This window comes from Mytilus galloprovincialis, chromosome 8, assembly GCF_965363235.1.
Source record: "Mytilus galloprovincialis chromosome 8, xbMytGall1.hap1.1, whole genome shotgun sequence".
Lineage (NCBI taxonomy): Eukaryota > Metazoa > Mollusca > Bivalvia > Mytilida > Mytilidae > Mytilus > Mytilus galloprovincialis.
The window spans coordinates 51,635,598-51,659,369 of NC_134845.1; the positions used below are offsets into that span (position 1 = coordinate 51,635,598).

Sequence of the window (23,772 nt, forward strand, 5' to 3'; positions counted from 1 at the left end):
TTATAAACGTATTATCAGATGTAAATCGTAAAAGCTAGGTTTCTGCATAAAAATTATAGGGTCATTACAATGTTCTACTCGGATTATGCCGCATTGGTTTCTCTTTGAGAATGTTGATTAGTAAACAAACTGATCATAAATGCCTAAACATTTTCTTGAAGTCACTGACTATCCCCCCCCCCTCTCCCCCCATCATCCCAGTTAATCCTGGGAAATAATATTGATATTAATATATATAACATAACAGATCATAAAAGTCCAATTATATATAAGGTTTACTTTGATAACTTTAAAATCTGCAAATCAAATCAAATAGAACCTTTACTCAAATTAATAAACACATTAATTCATCGTTAAAATACTGACTTCTCCTTATGTTATATTTCATCATATTAGCAATAACAATACCAAAATGAGATACAACATCGATTTCGTTTGACTAACCGGCAGCAAACGCTTGGAAGTTTTAATCGTGCTTTTATCATAGTTCTTGGTTTTTTTAATAGTATATTCAACTAAATAACTGTCTTCAAAGAAAAATCAATTCATGCTACGGAATCACATTACGATGCGGTCTGGAAATCATTAAATGGAAGATTTCTACAACCACATTTTAAATGTAAACAAACCCTCGTGTCATTGTTTTGATCATTTGATTCCCGCGAAAATAATAGGCGCAAATATAGATTCTGATTGGTCAATTGATCAGCGACAAATACGAGGTCACGCCTACTGAAATAGTCATGCTTAGACATGCAAACACAAAAAAATAGCATTTAGATGAAGATTTAAAAAGTAAATTTAAAGAAAAATGCACCCAAATTGAAATAATTCACAGCAGCAATTTACAAATTCGTGTCTGCTCAAAGTTCTTCAGTCTAGCAAATATTTTTTTTCATATAAAAATAGTCCGTCTGAATGTGACAGAAGCTCATTTTATGATCATTTTTTGAAGTGTCAGAAATTTGAATTCTGTAAAGCATCCACATAAAAACTGAGGAAAAGTATTAAATAATAACAAGCCATTAAAACGCACTATTTTTCGTATTTGACCTTTATTTTTAGGTCATTCCTACGGTTACCTGGATGACATCATTGGTATGCGTGATTTCGAATCGCGCAACTCTTCACATCCGTCGGCACAGGAAAAGTCTTGAAAATAGCCAGCAACCACCGTTTACCATAAAATTCAAAATGACGACCACAGACTGTTACACAGGTGTTGGAGATGGACAAAAGAGTAGTTCAAGGTGTGATTGCTCGATAGTTAAAACTCTTTGTTCATGATCGAGCAAAGATTCAGGTCACGATGTACTCGACCGGCAAAAAATATTTACCCCCCTTTTTTAAACAAACTTGTGAATTTGTAATTCACGTTGTATTTGGTCTGTATGAGTTTTAAATTTAAATAAAACAAGTTGACAGAGGTTTCGAGATCACTCTAATGATCTTTTTTAAGACAAATTAGCATCAAGCTTTAAAATGGTCTGAGGCTGAGCAAATCATGTCTGAGCAAAATTATCACAAATTACAATGACCAATGTTCTCAAAACAAATATTCAGACACTTGGGATTTCTTTAAATCTTGGGATAACAGTAACATTGAGTTTACATGTCTGGCAAATCAGTGGCTGAATCAAAAACGAATTTGAAACAACTTGGGTCTTTGTGTCTATATATGTACTTTTGCAGACACACACTTGCCACCAACATCAGCCTTCAAGATCCACCACTGGAGCCAGAACCTCAATTTTTTATTCGACGAAAAGCTTATTAGAGCTTATGTTGTTATATGAATCAAAATAAAGTTTCCTTACTTATTTACTTATGAAAATTTAGTTGGATTCTGTTGCCTTGTAGAGAAGAATTTTACAAGCCCAAAAGCAATTTTACGAGCCAATGCTGTAGAATCTGGTGGTAAAGGGTGAAGACTGCAACATGTAAACAAAGTCAAAACCCTTCAGGAGTCATTGACTAGAGAACACATGTACTTCTAGAAACCTGCAATTGTCGGATACAATTTGATGCCAATGGAACTCATTCTATTATAATTGATAGCAAAATCATTTGATTGGTTAGAACTTTCACACATGACGACGAACAAAACTTCGTATTCACCTCTGAGTCTTATATTTTCCTTTGAAATGCAGGGACTAAATCATGCAACGTTACACGCGATTGATGTACATAACATCTTGAACTTCTTATTTTCTAAATAGCTTTAGCAAATATCATTATCGTGTTCAAATTTATTTCGGACGTTAAAACAAAAAGATTAATTAAATTATTAATTTTCATCCATAGTGTTTATCAGCATGTATGACGAGTTTAGTAATAAAAACCGCTATGCAAACTAATATTTGAAGTTCAGATAACATACAAAGTTCAGGCAGTGGAATAAAACATTCATTCCGCTTGGCCTCGGGGAAATAAATGTATAATAATACCTAACACGGATTATGTTACAATTTGTTGGCATTGCTTTCGAATATATTCACCATTCAAAACTTATGTCATTTATAAATTGAAAAAAATAATAGATTTATTGTAAATTTACTTGCTGAAAATCTGTTTCACATACACATATTCTTCTTTTATATTTATTTCTTATTCATCCGACCTTGACTTCTTCCCAAACATAACAGGTACACAGATAAATTTAGAAAAAACCTTGTCCAGCCTCATAGTTCTTGTTGTTAAAATGAAATAAGTACTAAAATGCAGTTTTCTGTTATAGGCGGGTCGCTGTCTTTTTTACACACTACCTATTTCCATTCTCAATTTTATGTTAACCATATAGCACTTGCAAACACCATGTTGACATAGTAATAACAAAAAAATATGTGTATTGTTTTAAATTACTATAAAAGTCTAGAATACTTTTTTTATATAAAATTACTTTATTAGATAATGTAAACACTTACAATATTTCTCCATATAAATTCTGATTATCTTGAATGGTGTTCTATAAATGTTAATGGAGTTGTTATAATAATATTATTTTGTACATTCCAGAGTTCTGAGACCTCCAGGTGGTGGTTCCAGTGATATTTTTGGATCTGGTTCCGTAGGACACACCAAATCTGCTGCAGAAGAACAAAAGCAGAATTCTGCAAAAGCTGCTGCAGGTTCCAATATATTTGGTGGGCCAATGGACAACTCAGAAGATGGGTCTGGAGTCAAACATATCAACAGGAAAGCACAGCCATCAAGTCAGTCAACAATTTTTGGAGGTGCACCTTCGGCAAATGCATCTGATTTGAAGAAAAGAGATAAAGAGGGTAAAGCATAATATCAGATATGTTTACTATTTTTTTGAAATTTTTTGTTCAATTACTTTTTAAAATTTGAATTTTCCAACTACAGCATTTAGAAGTCATTTATATATGAAGACACATAAAGAAATTGATGGGGCAATTATGGTGGATTATAAAACCAGTCAAAATTTATGAATGACTTCAAATTTAAAAACTTGCACATACAAACAATTTGTTTATTAGAAAATTATGTATTATTCATTATATGTAAATAAATGATGTCTTGTTTGATGTTGAGCTCACACTGTATTTTGTATGAATATGTTTCGTACTTTAATATCAATATTTTTGCTGTTTCACAGGTTCTCAAAATGCCAGCAACAGTTTTATCAACAGCAAAAATATTTCTTTTAGTAAATCTAAAGATAGGCTGTCATTGTCAACATCAAATATATACAACAAATATGAAGGAAAATTAATAAGGTGTAGGGATGGGAGTCACTGTAATTAATTAGATATAGGTGTTTTCATTTTCTTAATATTTTGTTATGGTTATAATTAAATATTCTATTTAATGGGAAGTCAGGGTCTTAAAAAAGTGCATGCCTCCCCCTGCCCCTCTTTATGTGCTTAATTCTGGGACAGCCCTAAGGGTAATAAGATGTTTTTCATGTCGTGTTTGAAATAAAACCTGACAACAGATCTTGAATGAAGACTCTTGATATTAAATATCTGTGTGCTTGTTTTGTGAACTGTACAGTTTTGGAAAATGAAACATCTTGCATCATGGTCTTTCTTGATTTGAATATATAAGTTCTTGGAATGGACTCCATGTCCAATCACAAGATTTTTGTTGATTTCATACAGCATTGTAGACTACATTTGAATGTGTGATTCATGCCTCCTGGGTCATAGAAAAAAGCCTGTGTTATCACATTTCCAATGTCCTGATGACAATGACTTAGGCCAAATAAAAAGGTATGTGTGGTTCCAGTTGCATCTGAAAAAAAGTTAGGGTAGGTAGGTAGGGATTTTTTTTATTTTATGTTTTTTTTTTACATTGAGTCTATGGGAGCAACATTTTGACTTTAACAGTGCTTAATGAAAAATGACAATAAAATCTTTAGGGTAGGCTATTTTTAAGCCGAAAAAGTAGGGACGGTAGGGTGACTGGAACCACACATATATCTTTGTTTGGCCTTAAAAAATAATGATTTTAGCTATTTGCATGAAAAACATAACATGTTCTCACTACTGTTCAATGCACTTGTTTCAACTCATTGTTAAGACTGTTAAGTAATATTTATTTTGCAACAGTTAGTGAATAAATCTGAGTGTTTTTCTACCAGAATATACCATTGAAAATCCCATGTTAGTCTGAATTGAAAAAATAACATCCATCTTGTTAGAAGGTCAACACATTGACAATGGTGAATGTGTAATATATAAACTTCCATGCAGGGAGATGGCTGTAGTCATTGTTGTTAAATTTATCCTTTAAACATTGCATAACATGTCTAGCAAACAAATTTTCAGGATTTGTTAAAATAAAAGGAAGTCGAGCTGGTATGGGAGTGTACCATATGTAACATGATGTTTCAAGACCATTCCAAGACTGAAATATAACTTTATATCAGATTTATTCTATCATTTTTTGTACTAACATTTGGTTCTCATTGCAGAGTACAACTACACTAATAAACACCATGAAACAAAGACTAAAAGTAAGAAAATGTGTGATTTGAATTGTATGATGGTTTTTAAGCAGATTTGAGAATTCAGTGGGGCTACTTGTGGGTTTCAATTTTTTCTTACACGACCTGGTATTAGTATCACTCAATTGTTTCTAATTCAGTCCCAGAATTAAAACGAATTGAAGAATTGTAATATATCCATAATTCAGGGCATGTATAAAAAAAAAATTCTTTTCCGCGACATTTACAAATCCAGGAGATTTTAAATTTGTCTTTTTTTTATACCGTAAATATTAAAATTTTACTTTGATAAATGTAGAATAAGAGAATTTGTTCAGCTTCCCATTCATTAAGAAAAACATAACAACATAATGATCAAATGACCAGAAAATTCAGGGGAATCATTGCACGAAATTAATGGATATTTTTTAATTGGTGATTGTCATTATCATGATTATAACTCTCGCTTTGTTTCATTTTATCAATTTTGAAATGGCCTTTTCTTTTGAATTTAAGGTACATGTATTTGAAATAGATGTGAAACCTGTGGTAATTTATTTAAACTCAAACACTAGGTGATTGGTTACAGAAACAAATACTATTTATAAACCAATGATCAGAGAGTATTTTCATTCTCATAAAGAGGCTATGAATGATCAGAAGCTTTATTTTAGAGGCTATGAATGATCAGATTTATTTTAGAGGCTATGATATGAAGTAGTAATGATATACTTTGATATATGTTAAAATTCTTGCATGATGAGCTTATCACAACCATTAGACTTCAATTTATTTATTAGATTGAATGCAGGTAACCTATTTGATTATAGCTATTTTGACTAACTTAGATCTTCATTACGTCAGTTTCTTCCTGACAATTCAATTAAATACTGATTAAAAACAAAGCATTCTTTTATGCACTAAATGCTGATAAATATAATCATTTTAATCGATCATGCAAATTTTGCTTGAAAATCATTGCCGTCATTGTCTGCTTTTAAGAATTGTTTCTTTAAGTTAAATTTTAGCAATTCTAACTGCATGCCAGCATGATGGATTAATGCATGATTAATACAAAATAATGTCATGGCTACATGTAGTAGCATAGTTTTCAGTTGCAACCATATTAATTACTAAAATTAGTCTTGAACATGCAGCATGGGTGAAACGGTAATACTGCAGAAACCATTCAATTATTTACCTATTGTTGAAAATGGTCAATTCTTGTTCAATTTTATGGGGGAGAGAGAAAGAAAAAATATTAATAGTTGTGTATCTAACTAAGATGAAATATTGGTTCAGTTACCTCATTATACAAGCAGCTACACTTGAGACAGATCTAGTTCAACCAGATAATAAAATTTTGAAAATCTTTTAACAATTTATTAGTAAACTGAATAGGCCACTTGGTTAATAGATGAATGGTTTCTGGTGTAAATGTAATGTTAAGCATGATCTCCATTAACTTGCTACAGGTGAAGAATTTCCTGCTTATGATAGATCTGTATATGCAGCTCAGATGACCCCTCAGAGAAGGAATATTCAGCAAGGTATTTATTTATGACACACCCAAAGAAAAAGCTTGTAGGGACTAAACGTTGAGGATAGGTTATTATGTTTCCATGTTGACAAAATGGTTGAAAAGCATTTATTTATGGCAGGCAATTCATTTAAACACAATTGTAACTATTATATGGGCAAACTGTGAAAAAAGAATCCTAGAATAATGTGTTGGGCCACAATTAAAAATATTTTGGTTTGCCCAAACCCTACCCAAGGTTGAGACAGTGGGTAGGATGGTAGGCATTTTCTTTTTTTTTTCAAAAAAAGAAATTAAAGCATCGGGTGCTTATTATTCTATCTATCTTTATATACCTATCTGATTAAAAAAAAACTTCTTCAAATCAGGACAATAAAAGAATTTGAGTAGGCAGCTTTTTTCTGGGTAGGTAGGGTTTGGGCAAACAAACCTATTCTTTTTTTATGGCCTTGGTTTACACTTTTTTTATTCTTAAAATTTTACTCTTTTCCAGCGTGAAATGAGGTCTGAATTGTTTTAAAAGCCAAGTCAAGTAAAAAATAAAAATAAATAAAAAAAACTTAAAATTTGCCATGTCTACCTAAAATCTAGTGGTCATCATTCCAACTTGCATTTCACTGTTTTAATGTTGCAAGTTTTTCCATTTTAATGTATAATATTTTACTTGTACTTTGGAAGGAAAATTTTGTGTCCTGGTTGCTAGGGGAAGGAGCATAAAGTGCCACCCTTCTCTGTTTGCCTGTATATATGTCCCAAAATTGATTTACGTTCTCTTACTTTAGATAACATCAATTAAATGTTATGAAACTTTTATGAAATGCTTATTACCATGTTACGGGACAAGTTCTAATTTGGGTGGCATCACTTTTATAGTTTCTTAGTTCTGTCCCTTTATAAAATGATATGCAAGCGAACAACTGTGTCCCATTAACGCATTCTCCATTTATGTAATAAAGCTAGCCTGCTTATTCTTGTGGCTTACTGACTCGAGGCCCCCTCGAAAGTAATTGTAATAACTTCAAAAAGTAACAAAAAAGAAAATATTTCATCATACAAAAAAGTATCACAGGTCTAGTCCAGCAATCATACTCTAGTAAGATGAGTAATTTATTTATAGGAAGCAAAGCCTTTTATTGGGTTAATTACAGCAATCAGTAGGATGAATTATTCAAAACTGTTTTGAAATTGCCTGGTATAAATCAATACCAATATCAATGACCAAATTTAAACCCTTGACACAAAGGTGATACCTTTCATTATAAAGTATTCTAAACTACAATGTTGAAAAGTAGCTATTGCTGAAGAAATACTAACATAGAAAAGGATAAGAATAGCTTTTGCATAATAAATAATTTGGACTTTTAATGAGGATATTCCATAATATTGATTGAAACTAGGTGTAGTTAAATTCTAATTTATCTGTTTCTGATAATGGACAGGTGTTATTTGAAAAGGATGGACAATCTATACTATTAAACGAGAAGACCTCATTTTGGGTGTCGCTTCTCCTCCTTCCACAATAAATTGATCATTGTAACTGTATGTCCAATAGGTACCATGCATAGTCGCATTTGTCATCCATTCTTATGATAATTCAGTTTCGGGTTTTTTGGGAGAAAAACGGAAAAAAAGAAGTCCGGATATGTGTCCGTCATCACACCGGCTTTTATTCATAGACAACTTCCTCTTCCGTTTATTTTCCCAGAAGTTTTGTAAATTGACATTATAGTCGCCGTCAGTTGAAATTCGTAGCGGTTATCGGTAAAAATAATCTAAACTATCAATCGCGTTCACTCGAGATATAGTTTTTCACATTCCATTCATAAATCGCAAAAAGAAAAACCACTCCTGACCTACCTTTTAAGTGATCACAATGTAATAATCCTGACCTTCACATTTTCCAGAATATTTTCCATTGTAATTCCGCCATCTTCGTTTCTATGAGGATCATTTGTTTACATATGACATTCGTCACTGTACGTAGTTTCCTGAAATGTTCCTTTCATTGATGTGATAAGGTTTCCCGCGCTTTATGCAAATTTTATGAAATTGAACTCCACGGAAACACTTCCGGTAAAAACAATGGCTGATTCCACCATTCAAAATCGTCTATGAAAAAGTGAAGGTCAGGATTATTACAGTGCGATCACTTAAAAGGTAGGTCAGTAGTGGTTTTTATACGACCGCAAATTTTGAAAAAATTTTCGTCGTATATTGCTATCACGTTGGCGTCTGCGTCGTCGTCGTCGTCGTCGTCGTCGTCGTCGTCGTCGTCGTCGTCGTCGTCCGGCGTCCGAATACTTTTAGTTTTCGCACTCTAACTTTAGTAAAAGTGAATAGAAATCTATGAAATTTTAACACAAGGTTTATGACCATAAAAGGAAGGTTGGTATTGATTTTGGGAGTTTTGGTCCCAACATTTTAAGAATAAGGGGCCAAAAAGGGCCCAAATAAGCATTTTCTTGGTTTTCGCACCATAACTTTAGTTTAAGTTAATAGAAATCTATGAAATTTTGACACAAGGTTTATGACCACAAAAGAAAGATTGGGATTGATTTTGGGAGTTTTGGTTTCAATAGTTTAGGAATAAGGGGCCAATAAAGGGCCCAAATAAGCATTTTTCTTGGTTTTTGCACAATAACCTTAGGTTAAGTAAATGGAAATCTATGAAATTTAAACACAATGTTTATGACCACAAAAGGAAGGTTGGTATTTATTTTGGGAGTTTAGGACCCAACAGATTAGGAATTAGGGGCCAAAAAGGGACCCAAATAAGCATTTTTCTTGGTTTTCGCACTATAATGTTAGTATAAGTAAATACAAATCTATGAAATTTAAACACAAGGCTTATGACCATAAAAGGAAGGTTGGTATTGATTTTGGGAGTTTTGGTCCCAACAGTTTAGGAAAAAGGGGCCCAAAGGGTCCAAAATTAAACTTTGTTTGATTTCATCAAAATTGAATTGAATCGGTTGGGTTCTTTAATATGTTGAATCTAAAAATGTACTTAGATTCTTGATTATTGAAGTTTTTTTGGTCCAGTTTTCAAATTGGTCTACATTAAGGTCCAAAGGGTCCAAAATTAAACTTTGTTTGATTTCATCAAAAATTGAATCCTTGGGGTTCTTTGATATGCCAAATCTAACTGTGTATGTAGATTCTTCATTTTTGGTCCTGTTTTCAAATTTCAAATTCTACATTAAAGTCCAAAGGGTCCAAAATTAAACTAAGTTTGATTTTAACAAAAATTGAATTCTTGGGCCTCTTTGATATGCTGAATCTAAACATGTACTTAGATTTTTGATTATGGGCCCAGTTTTCAAGTTGGTCCAAATCAGGATCTAAAATTATTATATTAAGTATTGTGCAATAGCAAGTCTTTTCAATTGCACAGTATTGTGAAATAGCAAATTTTTTTTTAATTAGAGTTATCTTTCTTTGTCCAGAATAGTAAGCAAGAAATATCCTATTTGTGCAATAGCAAGAATTTTTTTTAATTGGAGTTATCTTTCTTTGTCCAGAATCAACTTAAATCTTTGTTATATACAATATACAATGTATATACACTTTTTACTACCAACTGATAAATTTAAATAATCTTTACCATTCAGTGATAACAAGCAGTTTTTTTACATCTTAATATTTTATGATGTATTTAAATGAGTAGTTATTGTTGCAAACTCCATTAGAAATTTGAATTGATATCAGTTTTGAAAAAGGGAAACGGGGATGTGAAAAAAAGGGGGGGGGGGTTAAATTTTTCTCATTTCAGATTTCATAAATAAAAAGAAAATTTCTTCAAACATTTTTTTGAGAGGATTAATATTCAACAGCATAGTGATTTGCTCAAAGGCAAAAAAAACCTTTTAAGTTCATTAGACCACATTCATTCTGTGTCAGAAACCTATGCTGTGTCAACTATTTAATTTTAGATTTAAAAAGTTTGAAGAAGAAATCTTTAATTGATTTGTAAAATCTTGGCATTTGTTTTGTGTAAAAAAAAACCATGTAATGTCAAAAATTTGATCACAATCCAAATTCAGAGCTGTATCATGCTTGAATGTTTTGTCCATACTTGCCCCAACTGTTCAGGGTTCGACCTCTGCGGTCGTATAAAGCTGCGCCCTGCGGAGCACCTGGTTCTTTTTGCGATTTATAAATGGAATGTGAAAAACTATATCTCGAGTGAACGCGATTGATAGTTTAGATTATTTTTACCGATAACTGCTACGAATTTCAGCTGACGGCGACTATAGGGAGCTACCATTTGATTTTTATGGGGGGGGGGTGCTAGGATGAAAAATTTTGTCCTGCATTTTTTTTTAGCTGTAATCTCTGTCCTGCCTTTTTATTTTTCACTCTGTTCGGTCCTGCCTTTTTTTTTTTTTTAGTTTATCCTGACTTTTTTTACCTAAATTATCTCAAACCTCCTGTCCTGCCTATTTTTTTCAAATTTCATCCTAGCCACCACCCCCCCCCCCCCCCCCCCCCATAAAAATCAAATGGTAGCTCCCTTACATACCCTATATTATCATGTTTTATTTAAGATTCATTGACTGAATCGTTTTATAAGAATATTGTCCCAAGTGTAAACAACAATCCAGGCCGTGTGAAAATAAACAAATCATTTGTGTAATTCACTTATCGTCACGTAAATAACGACACATGCATAGCCTATATTATCATGTTTTATTTAAGATTCATGCAAGCCATTTTCACATTGACTGAATCGTTATATGTTGTCCCAAGTGTAAGCAACGAACCAGCCGGTGTGAAAATAAACACAATCATTTTTTCATTCACTTATCGTCACGTAAATAACGACACAGACATAGCCTAAATTATCATGTTTTGTTTAAGATTTAACGACACAGGCCCTATGAAAAACAAGAATGTGTCCATAGTTTACAGATGCCACATCCGATCGGCACTATCATTTGCTATGTTTTGACCGTGAAATGGGGTAAAATCTAATTTGGCATTAAAATTAGAAAGATCATATCATAGAGAACATATTTACTAAGTTTCGATTTGATTGAACTTCAACTTCATCAAAAACTACCTCGACAAAAACTTTAACCTGAAGCGGGACAGACGGACGGAAGAACAAACTAGAAAATGTAATTCCCATAAATGGGGCATGAAAATTTATTGTTGAAAGTAAAAACTTTAACCTGAAGCCGGACAGAAGGACGGACTTACAAACGAACGGAGGAATTGGGCATACAAATTTATTGTTGAAAGTGAAAGTAGTGATTTGATCAAAATGAAAGTAGGGTAGAGATTAGCGGGAGGCAAGACTTATTAGGAACGTCGGGATCTGGTGCTTTTAAGCTCGGGATTTCGGAACTGATTTTTACGGGATGCGGGAATATTTTTTGTTTATTTCGGGATGTCGGGATATGAATTTCGTTAAAATACGCATCTCGGGATTTCATGTTTTTAAGCCCGGGATTTCAGAATCAGGGCCCCTCAGACCACCCCTCAAATGAGCGTTAGTCATTTATACGAGATTCAAATCCTACCATTGGCATGTTAATAGGGCTTTCAAATGGAAAAGCACTGATGGATTGTTCTACAAGCACATTTTATTATCTAATAATAATGGTATGTAAGCAGTTTCATTTGTTTCATGATTGAAGCGGTGCAAATTTTTAATTTAATTTGACTTTTATCAAAAAATGCATTGTACCAAAGAGGAAGAATAATTGTGGCATAAGGCCAAAAACACAAAAAAATAATCGAATTTAACAGAAAGGAAACACATAACGGAGGGCTTTTTGATACCTTTTATGAAATTCTCCAGTCAAAATATCTTTTACAAAAAATCATCCTACAACAGTTTACAAGCTGTATATGCCCGCGATTTCGCGGGTGTGTTCTAGTTAGAATTGAAAGTAGGGGAGGGGGTGAGGTCTTTTGAAAATCCCTTAAACTGAAGAAAACAAAAGGTTCAACAAACTAAATGAAAATTTGGAAAACTGTTTCAGAAACATTGTTATTTGAAATAGTTGAATGATTATTCATGAATACAAAATCTATAATGAGGGAAATTTTTTTATTCAGATATAAAATCACTGATTATATTGGTCTCACTGATTGTATTGAAAAATGTTGAATAACACTGTGATTGACAGTTTCTTGTTGTTGACTTTGTAAATGTTTATGATTTAGTTTCAAGCTACAACCCAATAACAAATGAATCCTATACTGGCGAAGAAGAACAACAAAACCAACAAGCTACAGCGAAAAGACGTGGACAAAATAATGTCAATCAAGTCTCGAGTTATAATGTCATCACAAACCATTCAAATGAGGATGAAAACAGTTATCAGCAAGCCACGCCCCTTAAACCTGGCAAAAGAACCTTGAGTAATTCAAAAGACGAAGGTGTGATTTTGTTTTTCTTTTTGTTTGTTTGTTTGACAAATCCATATTCTGTTTTATGTAGTTTTGACGCTAGTATCACGTTAGAAATTTTCTCTGCTCTACAATGGATTCAAAATTTTGAGAAAAATCCTTGAAAAATGTCACGTTTGTTCCAGCAACAATGCCAATTCAATATGTAGAAAGTCTGCAATTGGTTCAAATTTGACCTGTTTTTGTTCAAGCAAAAAAGAAGAACCTTAAAGAACAGCTAGACAAGAAAAAAAGAAAGTTATATTAAATTACATTTCAGATTTGCCTGATGGTAATGGGTTCAAATTCTCTCTTAAAATTATATTATTTTTCTTGTGGATGGGATTTCTTGTAGAGCTCTGAGTTTTAGAACACACTTAACCTTATTATCAATATTTCTTCTTTAAAACTGACTTCACCTTGTTAAATGTTGTTTTGATTGTACCTCTTGTTGGATGTGGTAGAGGGCAAGTAAATATGTCAGTTACTGGGGTTTGGATCCTGCAGAATTTTATCAATAAAGACTGGGCACCATTTGTGTGGTCAAAATATATCTTTAAAATTCAGTTAATATACCAATTGGCTTTTGCTTATATTTTTAATAAGGAGGAAAATCAGTATATTTTATATGATGAAAACCTTAAGGGCATACGATACAGTTACAGGGGAGGTAATGATGTTGCTAACGTAAAATGTTATTTTTGCGACGTCAAACTGACATATCGGGAAAAGATGCATTTTTCGACTGATTTTTATCATTCAAACTGATTTAATTTGAAAACGAGTGCATGGACCCCCATTTTTTAAACCGACATTTTTTTTCATTTTGCAGGGAGATTATGTGGGCCAAATTTTATAAAACTGTAAATAGTGCAATTTTTTGAATTTTGATAAATATACAGCAAAAAAATTACGTTTTTTTCTCAATTCATGACCATTTGATAAATATGAGTTAATTCAGAACAAAAATGCATAAATTGTTAGAATACTTATAAAATTCAGAAATTACAAATTATTTAACAAAAAACAATTTGTGTTTATCTTTTAAAACATAAAAGTAATGTCTTTCTTTCGAAAAGGAAAATAGGGCCAACAAATCCAAATTTTGAGCAAATATACAAAATTTCTACCTCATTTAACTCAAAAAGTAGCACATGAAGGTATATTTTTTATAACATATTTGATTTAATCAGGTTAAATAAATCAGGTTTAAAATAGCCTATATGCAAATTTTCACAAACTTGTAAATACGGGATCAAAACTGTATCGTATGCCCTTAATTCATATACTCATTTGTCCACATGTAAGAGGGGTTATTGAGGCTACATATATTGTCAGAGAACAACCAAATAAAGAAGTTCCCTTACATCTCAGTCCCTCGTTTAAAGTTTGTATGCAACCTCAAAAAGGTTTTTACAATTCATTGATGCTTAAATATAATACCTGACAAACTTAAATCTTAAAGTAGCACATGAAGGTATATATTTTTTTATTGCATATGTGACTTTACATTGTAAAAAATGGCTTGTATGCAAATTTTTTTAAAAGAATCACTGTTTGATAAAAATTGTATGGAATGTCCTTAAAGGGCATTGATACTTTTGAGTTTTATGTAAAATGTGTTACAAGCCTTAGCCTAGTTCTGACTAAAAATAATATTATTATTTACAAATTTAGATAAGATATCTTGCGATTCTTGTAGCAAATATCAATTTTGTTCTGACCCTTCTGTATTTAAATTCATGTTAAAAGATCTTTCTTTTCTTAAAATCTAAAATTTTCAATAAATGTCAGAAGTTTGAACCCCAAAGATACACTAAAGACACAAACACTAGTATTTGTTGTCTTCTGAAAATTAAAGGAAATTGTTTTGATCGTTTTATAATTCCTTTTGATTTTTAAAATCAATTGTCCAAAAGAATTTCCAGGCTTAATAAATTGGCATTATCTTACCTTCTCCTTTCATCCAATCTGTATTTACATGACAAATGTAGTGTGTGACCTTCTTCTTAAAATCTTGCTGTGACTTTTACAAATGTAGTCTGTGACCTCTTTCACAAAATCTTGCTGTGACTTGTACATATGTAGTGTGTGAATTCCTTTGCATGATCTTGCTGTGACTTGTGTGTTGTTTTACCAAATTTGGTACTATCAGTAAATATTCAAAACTGAATAGCATTTATTGTTTTACCAACTTTGGTACTATCATTAAATATTCAATATTCACTAGCATGCAATAGATATTAGCATTCACACTATTTATTTAAGGCAATGTACACATACTTGGGTGTTATTTCAGATGTTTATGATTATTGGTATGCATTTAAATGATTTTTAAAGAAAATAAACAATCAATAAAGAGGTCAAAATAATAGATCTTAAGAGTACACATTTAATTCAAATGTTAAACTTTTTATTGGATTTCCATTCAGTAATACTTTTAGATAAGTTTAAAAAAAAAATCAAATTTTTATATCCCGAATTAAGTTTATGCATTTTTTTTTTTTTTTTTATAGAAATCTGAAAATAACAGCATTTTCTGTTACTAGATCTTAAATGTAATGATTGTTTAGTTATTTTGCATGTATAATGAAGGTATATATTCATTACTAACATTTAGAATAGATAAATAAGGGAATCTGGCAGACATGGCAGAGATATGCTCTCTTGTACTAAGACAGATTCCCTAAAATGAATTTGTTTATATGAAATACTGTAATGATTTATCTACTTCTATTAAGTATTGTGTGACAATGCTCTGTATGTTATACCGTTCAATCTAAGTTAACATGCCCTTCAATGTTAACCATGTACCATTTTCTGTCCTTTCATTTAACCACCTCTTGCAATTACTCAAAACATGAAGGAATATAATAGAATTTTTACACAAAGCTTTGTTCTATGATGACAAGCTTACTTTTATCTTGACAACTCTTAAGATTCTTTGTTTTGTGAAGATGTTTCATGATGTCTAAAGTTTGCTTTTTATTCAATAAATAATTTTTGGTTTTCTATTTTAAGTCCTTTTGTTTTTACAATATTAAGAATAGTGATGTAAATCATCTCGTTAAACATACAAAATAAGTTTTCTCTTTCAGATCTGCACAAAATTTTACATAATGTTTTTAATAGAGACATGCACATTTTTGATTTTGATAATTTTTTTAATTTGAATTTTTTGAAACAAACATTGTAGGTATAAATAGTTCAAAATTTACAAATTATGAAGTTAAGTTTTCTATCTATATATATATATATATATTGCAGTCTTTGTATGGCAGGCTCTCTTTAAAATGAATAAATAAATAAATTATATGATATTTATTGACTGCATATTATGGTATAATGTTGGTTCACACATAAAATTAAAACAAGAGCATGCTTTAACCAATTTAAGGAGGCTCGCGGGTATAAGATTTTCAGAAAAAAAATGAAACATTTATTTTTCATTACAAATTTTATTTATAACCTGTAGTAGTTGTTACTTTGTCATATGGTACAAAAATTATTCCAAAAAATCAATTCGTGTTGGCCCCAGGTGACTTTTAAAATGTAGATATCATTGAAGAAGCTCCAAATTATCTCCCTTTGGTGCAAAAATGCCATTTTTTGGCATTAAAATTGAAATATCTTTTTTAAATCATCAGTGACCTATATTTTTTATTATTGTTTTCAAATAAGCTGTACATAAACTAAATAATTGTAAAATTTAAGCGATTTCTGTAATTTGGTTCTTTTTTTATTTCGATATTACCGCTATTTCTCCTATTAGTTCAACAGAAAAAAAGGACATTAACAAAAATGTATGCTTCTTTCGAAGGTAGATTGTGAGCGTAAATGAACGGTGACCCCATTTTTTTATTTCATTTTTCTATTAAGTATAAGATAAAGTTCATTTATGAAAAATTATAGCGAAATCCTATATTAAATAAAAAAATCGATTTAGACTCGCGAGCCCCTGTAATGAAGTTTTTATGTAATATTAAAATTATTCCAAAACATCTCCCTTTTAATTTTGATTTGTTTATAGGTAATTGTCATTCCCGAGTTGCAGGACTTGAACAAAAAAATACAGGTATTTTTTATATGCCCAAAGCATATCTTGCCAGTTTTTCTGCAAATTTTTTTGTTTTTTGTTTGTTATTCAAAAGCTACTTGAGTTTTTCTTTAGATTTATGCAATTTTCAAATGTGTCACACTAGCTCAAGTATGCTTAGATCAATTTTCAAAACTTGCACTGTTGTTGTGAATTTATGCTGGTTATTTATGAAAGAAAAGAAGTCAGTGAAATTAACAAGGCAATTAGAAAAGTTTGGACCAAAGGAAATAAAGTGTATGCACAAGAGCTTATAACAAATTATCTCATGACATAATTTCAAGAAAATTAATATGAATACAATTTTTTTTTTTTGATCTAATGACATTAAGATATGCACTATTTTCAAAAAAAAAAATGCTGAATTCACATTTATTTCCGGCATAGAAACATCTCTCTCAGCAGAAAAACAATGAAATATTTTAAAGAGAAGCTTGATATTAAATAGCTATAATCTTACCAAATATAAGTATGCCTGGACTTTTCTTATGAAATTTATAGTTGAAAAGTTGATGTTAAACAATAAAATTGAAAATACCTGGACAAGTTTTGCCATGGTTAGTTACTCTTAAACTTTTTAAATGTGAAATTTATTTTTATTTTTGAACACCTTAAAACTCAGTGAAGTTTGCACAAATATTATGACATATATATATTATTTTATTATGAGGTACTTAATTTATTTTGATGGAAAAACTTGGTTTACAGAATATTTTTATTGTGTAATTGCACAATGTTCATGGTAATGTGGTCTTAATCCACTAATTTTGGAGATATAGAGTTCTTAATGCGTAATAATTGTATAGTGGTACAATGTAAACATGGTAACAAGGCTTCAAAATTTGTTGAAATGAAAATCTGACTTGGATCGTTTTTATCACATTTTAAGTTGAGTTGATGGCAAATGTTGAAATGAACCACATAATTGAATTTTTTGAAGAAATGTAGTGAGCAGCATGGACGATGGTTGTACAGCAAATTTCACTGCAAATAACTTTCTTGTAGTATAAAATAATTATCAAAAATTTAGTTTGCAGGTTGTAAACATTAGATAAAGAATTTAGAATACATGTTAATATACAAATGTTGTTTTTTTCCATTTCCATTTAAATATGTATTTTTTCATTAAAGGAACAGCCTACAGGTAAGTAAAGTTGTTAATTCCAAAATGTAAATAAAGTATATTATATATGTTTTAACATACATCAGTGAAAACAGATGATATTTATATTTCAGCAAACAGTGTGAGCTCAGCATATTCAACCTCAAATTACTGATTTGAGTAAATACTTCAAAAATTGTATTTTTCATTTTGGGCAAGTTTCCTTTTTTTCAAAATCTGAATGATAAGACACATTTTGAAGTGTAAATATATTGATATGGGTCTAGAATTTTAGGAGTTCATTGAGTGTTGCCTGATTTTTCAACACTGGCATATTTGATATATTTGTTTGGTATGTTAGGCTAAATATTTTTTTTTTTTCATTTCAGGAACTTACAACCCAATAACCGGAGAACTTATCGGTGCAAAGGTAAAATATCTATAGAAACCAGTTTGTTCAACTGTTTGCAAATGGTTAAACCTTAAAAATGTTTAGTTGAACAAATATTACAAGAAAAATAATGCATTGATGGCTAAGTGTTAAATATCTTCACACAACCATTTCATTATGTAACAGAACATGGTATTGTAAGACCAGAAAATAAATCAGATTCTCATCACAACTGAACCATCCTTTAATTGAACTTTTCTACATTAATATTGCAAAAAATGTAAAGATAAGGAGAAGGGGTATGATTGCCAATGAAATGTTTATCTCCTAGTTTCTTGATGATGTGAATTTAAGCAACTATAGGCTGTTACACAGGCTTCAATAGTATGCTTGATAATACTATTTTAATGTGATATGATTATTAGTGAAAAAAACACAAGTGGTATGATTGCCAACTTTCCAGCAGATACCAAATTATGTAAATGCCTAGCAACTATAGGTCAGAGAACAGCCTTCAACAGTAAGCCAAACTCATAACTCATAGCAAGCTATGAAAGCAAGAATAACTAATATAAAACAATACAAACAAGAAAACTTTCAGCCAGATTCAGTTTTCTATAAATAGCTAAGACATGACAAAATATGGAACAATAAAAATGAGAAAACTAACAATAATTGTACTTGAAGAGTGTATATATATATGTGTAATGTTATGTACCTACTAAAAGTTCATTTATACTTAAATTTCAGGATGATACACCACAGAGAAATTCCTCAAGAGTTATAAACCCACCAGGTGGTAAATCAACAGGCTTATGGTGAAGATAAGATACTGGTCAACGTCAACAGAGTCTCATTGATGATATATGACTGCTTGTTCTTAATTTAATATGCAAAGGGTATATCGACATGCTCACCAAGGGACTAGAAACGTTTTATTTGTAATTGTTTGAGACTTGTGTTGAGACTGGTTGTTTATATTGTTTCTATATTGTATAAATGTGAAGCTACCTGACTTCCACATCAGAAATGTAAAATATGATCATTTGGAAAATACTGGCCAGATTAATAAAGTCAATTGTATTTTTCGGCTGTCAAGTTTGACAGAAAAATAATGAAAATGTTCTTAAGCTCCTTTCTTTTTGTAAAAAAGCATTAATCATCAAAATAATCAATTTTGGTGGGTAAAGAACTGGGATCTGTATATATATATATACCAAAAACATATTTTATCCGGCACAAGGAATTCCATATATCATGACTTTTGCATCAGTCTTTTCAGTGTAAATTTTAGCTATTGAGAAACAATGGTATTTAACACATTTTGGGTCTGAATGAATTGGATTTGTTGTCCTATATGAAAGTCTGTTTTTAATGCATTGTGTTCACTTTTAAAATTGTTAACATTCCATTAACTTGTAAAAATACACATTCTTGCACATACACCTTGAAAGTGAAAAAAAATCAAATGTAAATTTGAAAGAAAAAAAATCTAGAACATGTAAATTATTTTTTAGGGGAAGGAATTTTATCAGAATTAAAAATGGTGGTTGTTCTGTCCATCTTGGGAGTGCTATTTTCAGATTTGGAAGTCAGAAGACAAATGTTAAAGCAGATATATTGTGATATTTATTTATTTGTCAAACCAACCCTATTTTTATACTGTATGTGTATAGACTTGTTAAATAGCATAGGGATCAAGGTTTTCATTTTAATTATGGCTAACCATATATCTTTTGTGATTTATCATATGAAATGCTCTATGGTTTCTACAATTTTTTTTCTTTAAAATTTTTGTGCTTTGGTCAGAATCTCAAATTTTAATTCTTATGTTTTTTTGAAGGTCGTTCAAAGTACAGCTGAGGTAGAATTATAAATCAAATTGTTTATTTACATTGATGTATAAAGAATAGCATTTGCTTATCAAATACTTTGTCAGAATTTAACCTAGTGTTCAATTCATAATATATGATAAATTTGTACAGGTAACCTTCTAAGGTAAATGTTTGCTTTTCCTATATAAATGTGTAAATCTTTACATGACCAAAAGTTTATTCATGAGTGTTTGTATTTTTAAATGTCAAGCTGGCATTTGATTTGCCATTTCAGAAGATTATGAACTCTCAACAGTTTCTTTTCTTATCCATCCTAATGGTATAACATTGACTTAATGGCTTTATGACCATTGTTTTGGGAAATTCTAAACAAAAAGATAAACTTTTACCAATGCAAAATAATTGCTAATTTTTGGTCAATTCAAACGTTTTGGGCTCTATGCATTAAGCAAAGTTTCCATAGTTTTGTATATATTCTGAAATGATGAATTATGAATATATAATTATGATAGCAATATCCCAGCTTGCTGCAAGATGAGGTGCAATAAATATATATTGTTAAATTTCAGCATTTAGATACATCTTGTCACACTTAGTAATGTGTTTGTAGACTATATTTTGAACCTTCATAGGGTCCTTGCCATTATGTACTTAGCCAAATGTTCTTGACATATATCTGCTCAGGGCAAGAAAGGTTTCCTTTGAAGAAACAATATAATTTTGAATGGATCTGTTTATTCATTTATTTTAGTTTTTCATCTCAGTTTTTTGTGTCGCTTAAATGACTGATAATATGATATATATATATAAGAGTAATGACAAAAGTTACAGCAATTTTGATCTCATTAAGCTGATTTCAGAAATTGATTTGAAGATACATATTTGATTATCTAACCCACCAATGAGAGCCATGTAATTGTACTAAATATATATATCTAAATACTTTTTTACTATTTGTGTTTTAAAAAATAATTGAATTGAACACAACAGTACAATTGTATTAGTAAAACACAATAGCGACGTTATTTAAAGCAATAAGATACAAATATATTTTTAAGTTAATTCATAAATGGAATGCTTGGTTTATAAATGTTGTGATTCACAAGTGCTTCTGAAGAAAATTGTATTTATTAAATTTGAATGATTAGACTATAAAGCATAGATATGAACTAGATTGCTTAAAGCAGATTATTTTTTTCTATTATTAGTTAATTATGTTGTTTGGAAAATTATCAAATTCTGCAAGTAACAATTGAAAATTTGCCAAATTCTGAGACTGAACCATTATATGTTTGTAGTGTATGGTTATTGTTGCTTCACATGTTTTTTTGACATTTGATATGATTTTTTGAGGACCAGCTTTATGTTTCAAATCTCTTTTTACACCAAAATTATGTTAACATCTAACAATACAAAAACATAATAAAAAAAACTTTACCAAAGTGATTTTGCAGTTTTATTTTTATACGACCGCAAACAAATTTTTGGCGTCATATATTGGTATCATTGCGTTGTCAACCGAAGATGCATTCAGTTTCGGGACAATAACTTTTGTTTAAGTTAATGGATCTCTATAATTTTTGTCGAGTCTGCAACTTTTTTTGCAGAAAGCTCGACATAGGGATAGTGATCCGGCGGCGGCATTAGCTTACTTCTTAAAAGCTTTATATTTTAGAAGGTGGAAGACCTGGATGCTTCATACTTTGTATATAGATGCTTCATGTTACGAAGTTTCCGTCTGTCACATGTCCAATGTCCTTGACCTCATTTTCATGGTTCAGTGACCACTTGGAAAAAAAGTTTAAATTTTTTGTAATGTTGAATTCTCTCTTATTATAAGTAATAGGATAACTATATTTGATATGTGCATACCTTGCAAGGTCTTCATGTCTGTCAGACAGTTTTCACTTGACCTCAACCTCATTTCATGGATCAGTGAACAAGGTTAATTTTTGGTGGTCAAGCCCATATCTCGGTTACTATAAGCAATAGAGCTAGTATATTCGGTGTATGGAAGGACTGTAAGGTGTACAAGTCCAACTGGCAGGTGTCATCTGACCTTGACCTCATTTTCATGGTTCAGTGGTTATAGTTAAATTTTTATACGACCGCAAATTTTGAAAAAATTTTCGTCGTATATTGCTATCACGTTGGCGTCGGCGGCGTCGTCGTCGTCGTCGTCCGGCGTCCGAATACTTTTAGTTTTCGCACTCTAACTTTAGTAAAAGTGAATGGAAATCTATGAAATTTTAACACAAGGTTTATGACCACAAAAGGAAGGTTGGTATTGATTTTGGGAGTTTTGGTCCCAACATTTTAGGAATTAGGGGCCAAAAAGGGCCCAAATAAGCATTTTCTTGGTTTTCGCACTATAACTTTAGTTTAAGTTAATAGAAATCTATGAAATTTTGACACAAGGTTTATGACCACAAAAGAACGGTTGGGATTGATTTTGGGAGTTTTGGTCTCAACAGTTTAGGAATTAGGGGCCAAAAAAGGGCCCAAATAAGCATTATTCTTGGTTTTCGCACAATAACATTAGTTTAAGTAAATAGAAATCAATGAAATTTAAACACAATGTTAATGACTACAAAAGGAAGGTTGGTATTGATTTTGGGAGTTTAGGTCCCAACAGTTTAGGAATTAGGGGCCAAAAAGGGACCCAAATAAGCATTTTTCTTGGTTTTCGCACCATAACGTTAGTATAAGTAAATAGAAATCTATGAAATTTAAACACAAGGTTTATGACCATAAAAGAAAGGTTGGGTTTGATTTTGGGAGTTTTGGTCCCAACATAATAAGGGGCCCAAAGGGTCCAAAATTAAACTTTTGTTTGATTTCATCAAAATTGAATAATTGGGGTTCTTTGATGTGCTGAATCTAACTGTCATGACTGTGTATGTAGATTCTTAACTTTTGGTCCCGTTTTCAAATTGGTCTACATTAAGGTCTAAAGGGTCCAAAATTAAACTTAGTTTGATTTTGACAAAAAATGAATCAGTTAGGTTCTTTGATATGCTGAATCTAAAAATGTACTTAGATTCTTGATTATTGGCCCAGTTTTCAAGTTGGTCCAAATCGGGGTCCAAAATTAAACTTTGTTTGATTTCATCAAAAATTGAATAAATGGGGTTCTTTGATATACCAAATCTAACTGTGTATGTAGATTCTTCATTTTTGGTCCTGTTTTCAAATTGGTCTACACTAAAGTCCAAAGGGTCCAAAATTAAACTTAGTCTGATTTTAACAAAAATTGAAATCTTGAAGTTCTTTGATATGCTGAATCCAAAAATGTACTTAGATTTTTTATTATGGGCCCAGTTTTCAAGTTGGTCCAAATCAGGATCTAAAATTATTATATTAAGTATTGTGCAATAGCAAGTCTTTTCAATTGCACAGTATTGCGCAATGGCAAGAAATATCTAATTGCACAATATTGTGAAATATCAATTTTTTTT

General features: G+C 31.0%; 1 protein-coding gene across 4 annotated transcripts; it reads left to right on the forward strand.

The window, feature by feature from the left end:
* Positions 1 to 1,090: 1,090 nt before the first annotated feature.
* On the forward strand, positions 1,091 to 21,760 carry LOC143042168 (uncharacterized). Of its 4 annotated transcripts, none has more exons than XM_076214435.1 (8): positions 1,091 to 1,250; positions 3,016 to 3,281; positions 4,940 to 4,981; positions 6,427 to 6,501; positions 12,666 to 12,881; positions 16,921 to 16,965; positions 18,478 to 18,518; positions 19,230 to 21,760. In XM_076214435.1, the coding sequence occupies exons 1-8, from the start codon at positions 1,195 to 1,197 to the stop codon at positions 19,299 to 19,301; spliced, it is 813 nt and encodes a 270-aa protein (XP_076070550.1). In that variant the 5' UTR covers positions 1,091 to 1,194; the 3' UTR covers positions 19,302 to 21,760. The 4 variants fall into 4 exon arrangements, with proteins under 4 accessions (XP_076070550.1, XP_076070551.1, XP_076070553.1 ...); XM_076214436.1 differs by having other exon boundaries at positions 16,927 to 16,965; XM_076214438.1 differs by lacking the exon at positions 16,921 to 16,965.
* The last annotated feature ends 2,012 nt before the right edge of the window (positions 21,761 to 23,772 follow it).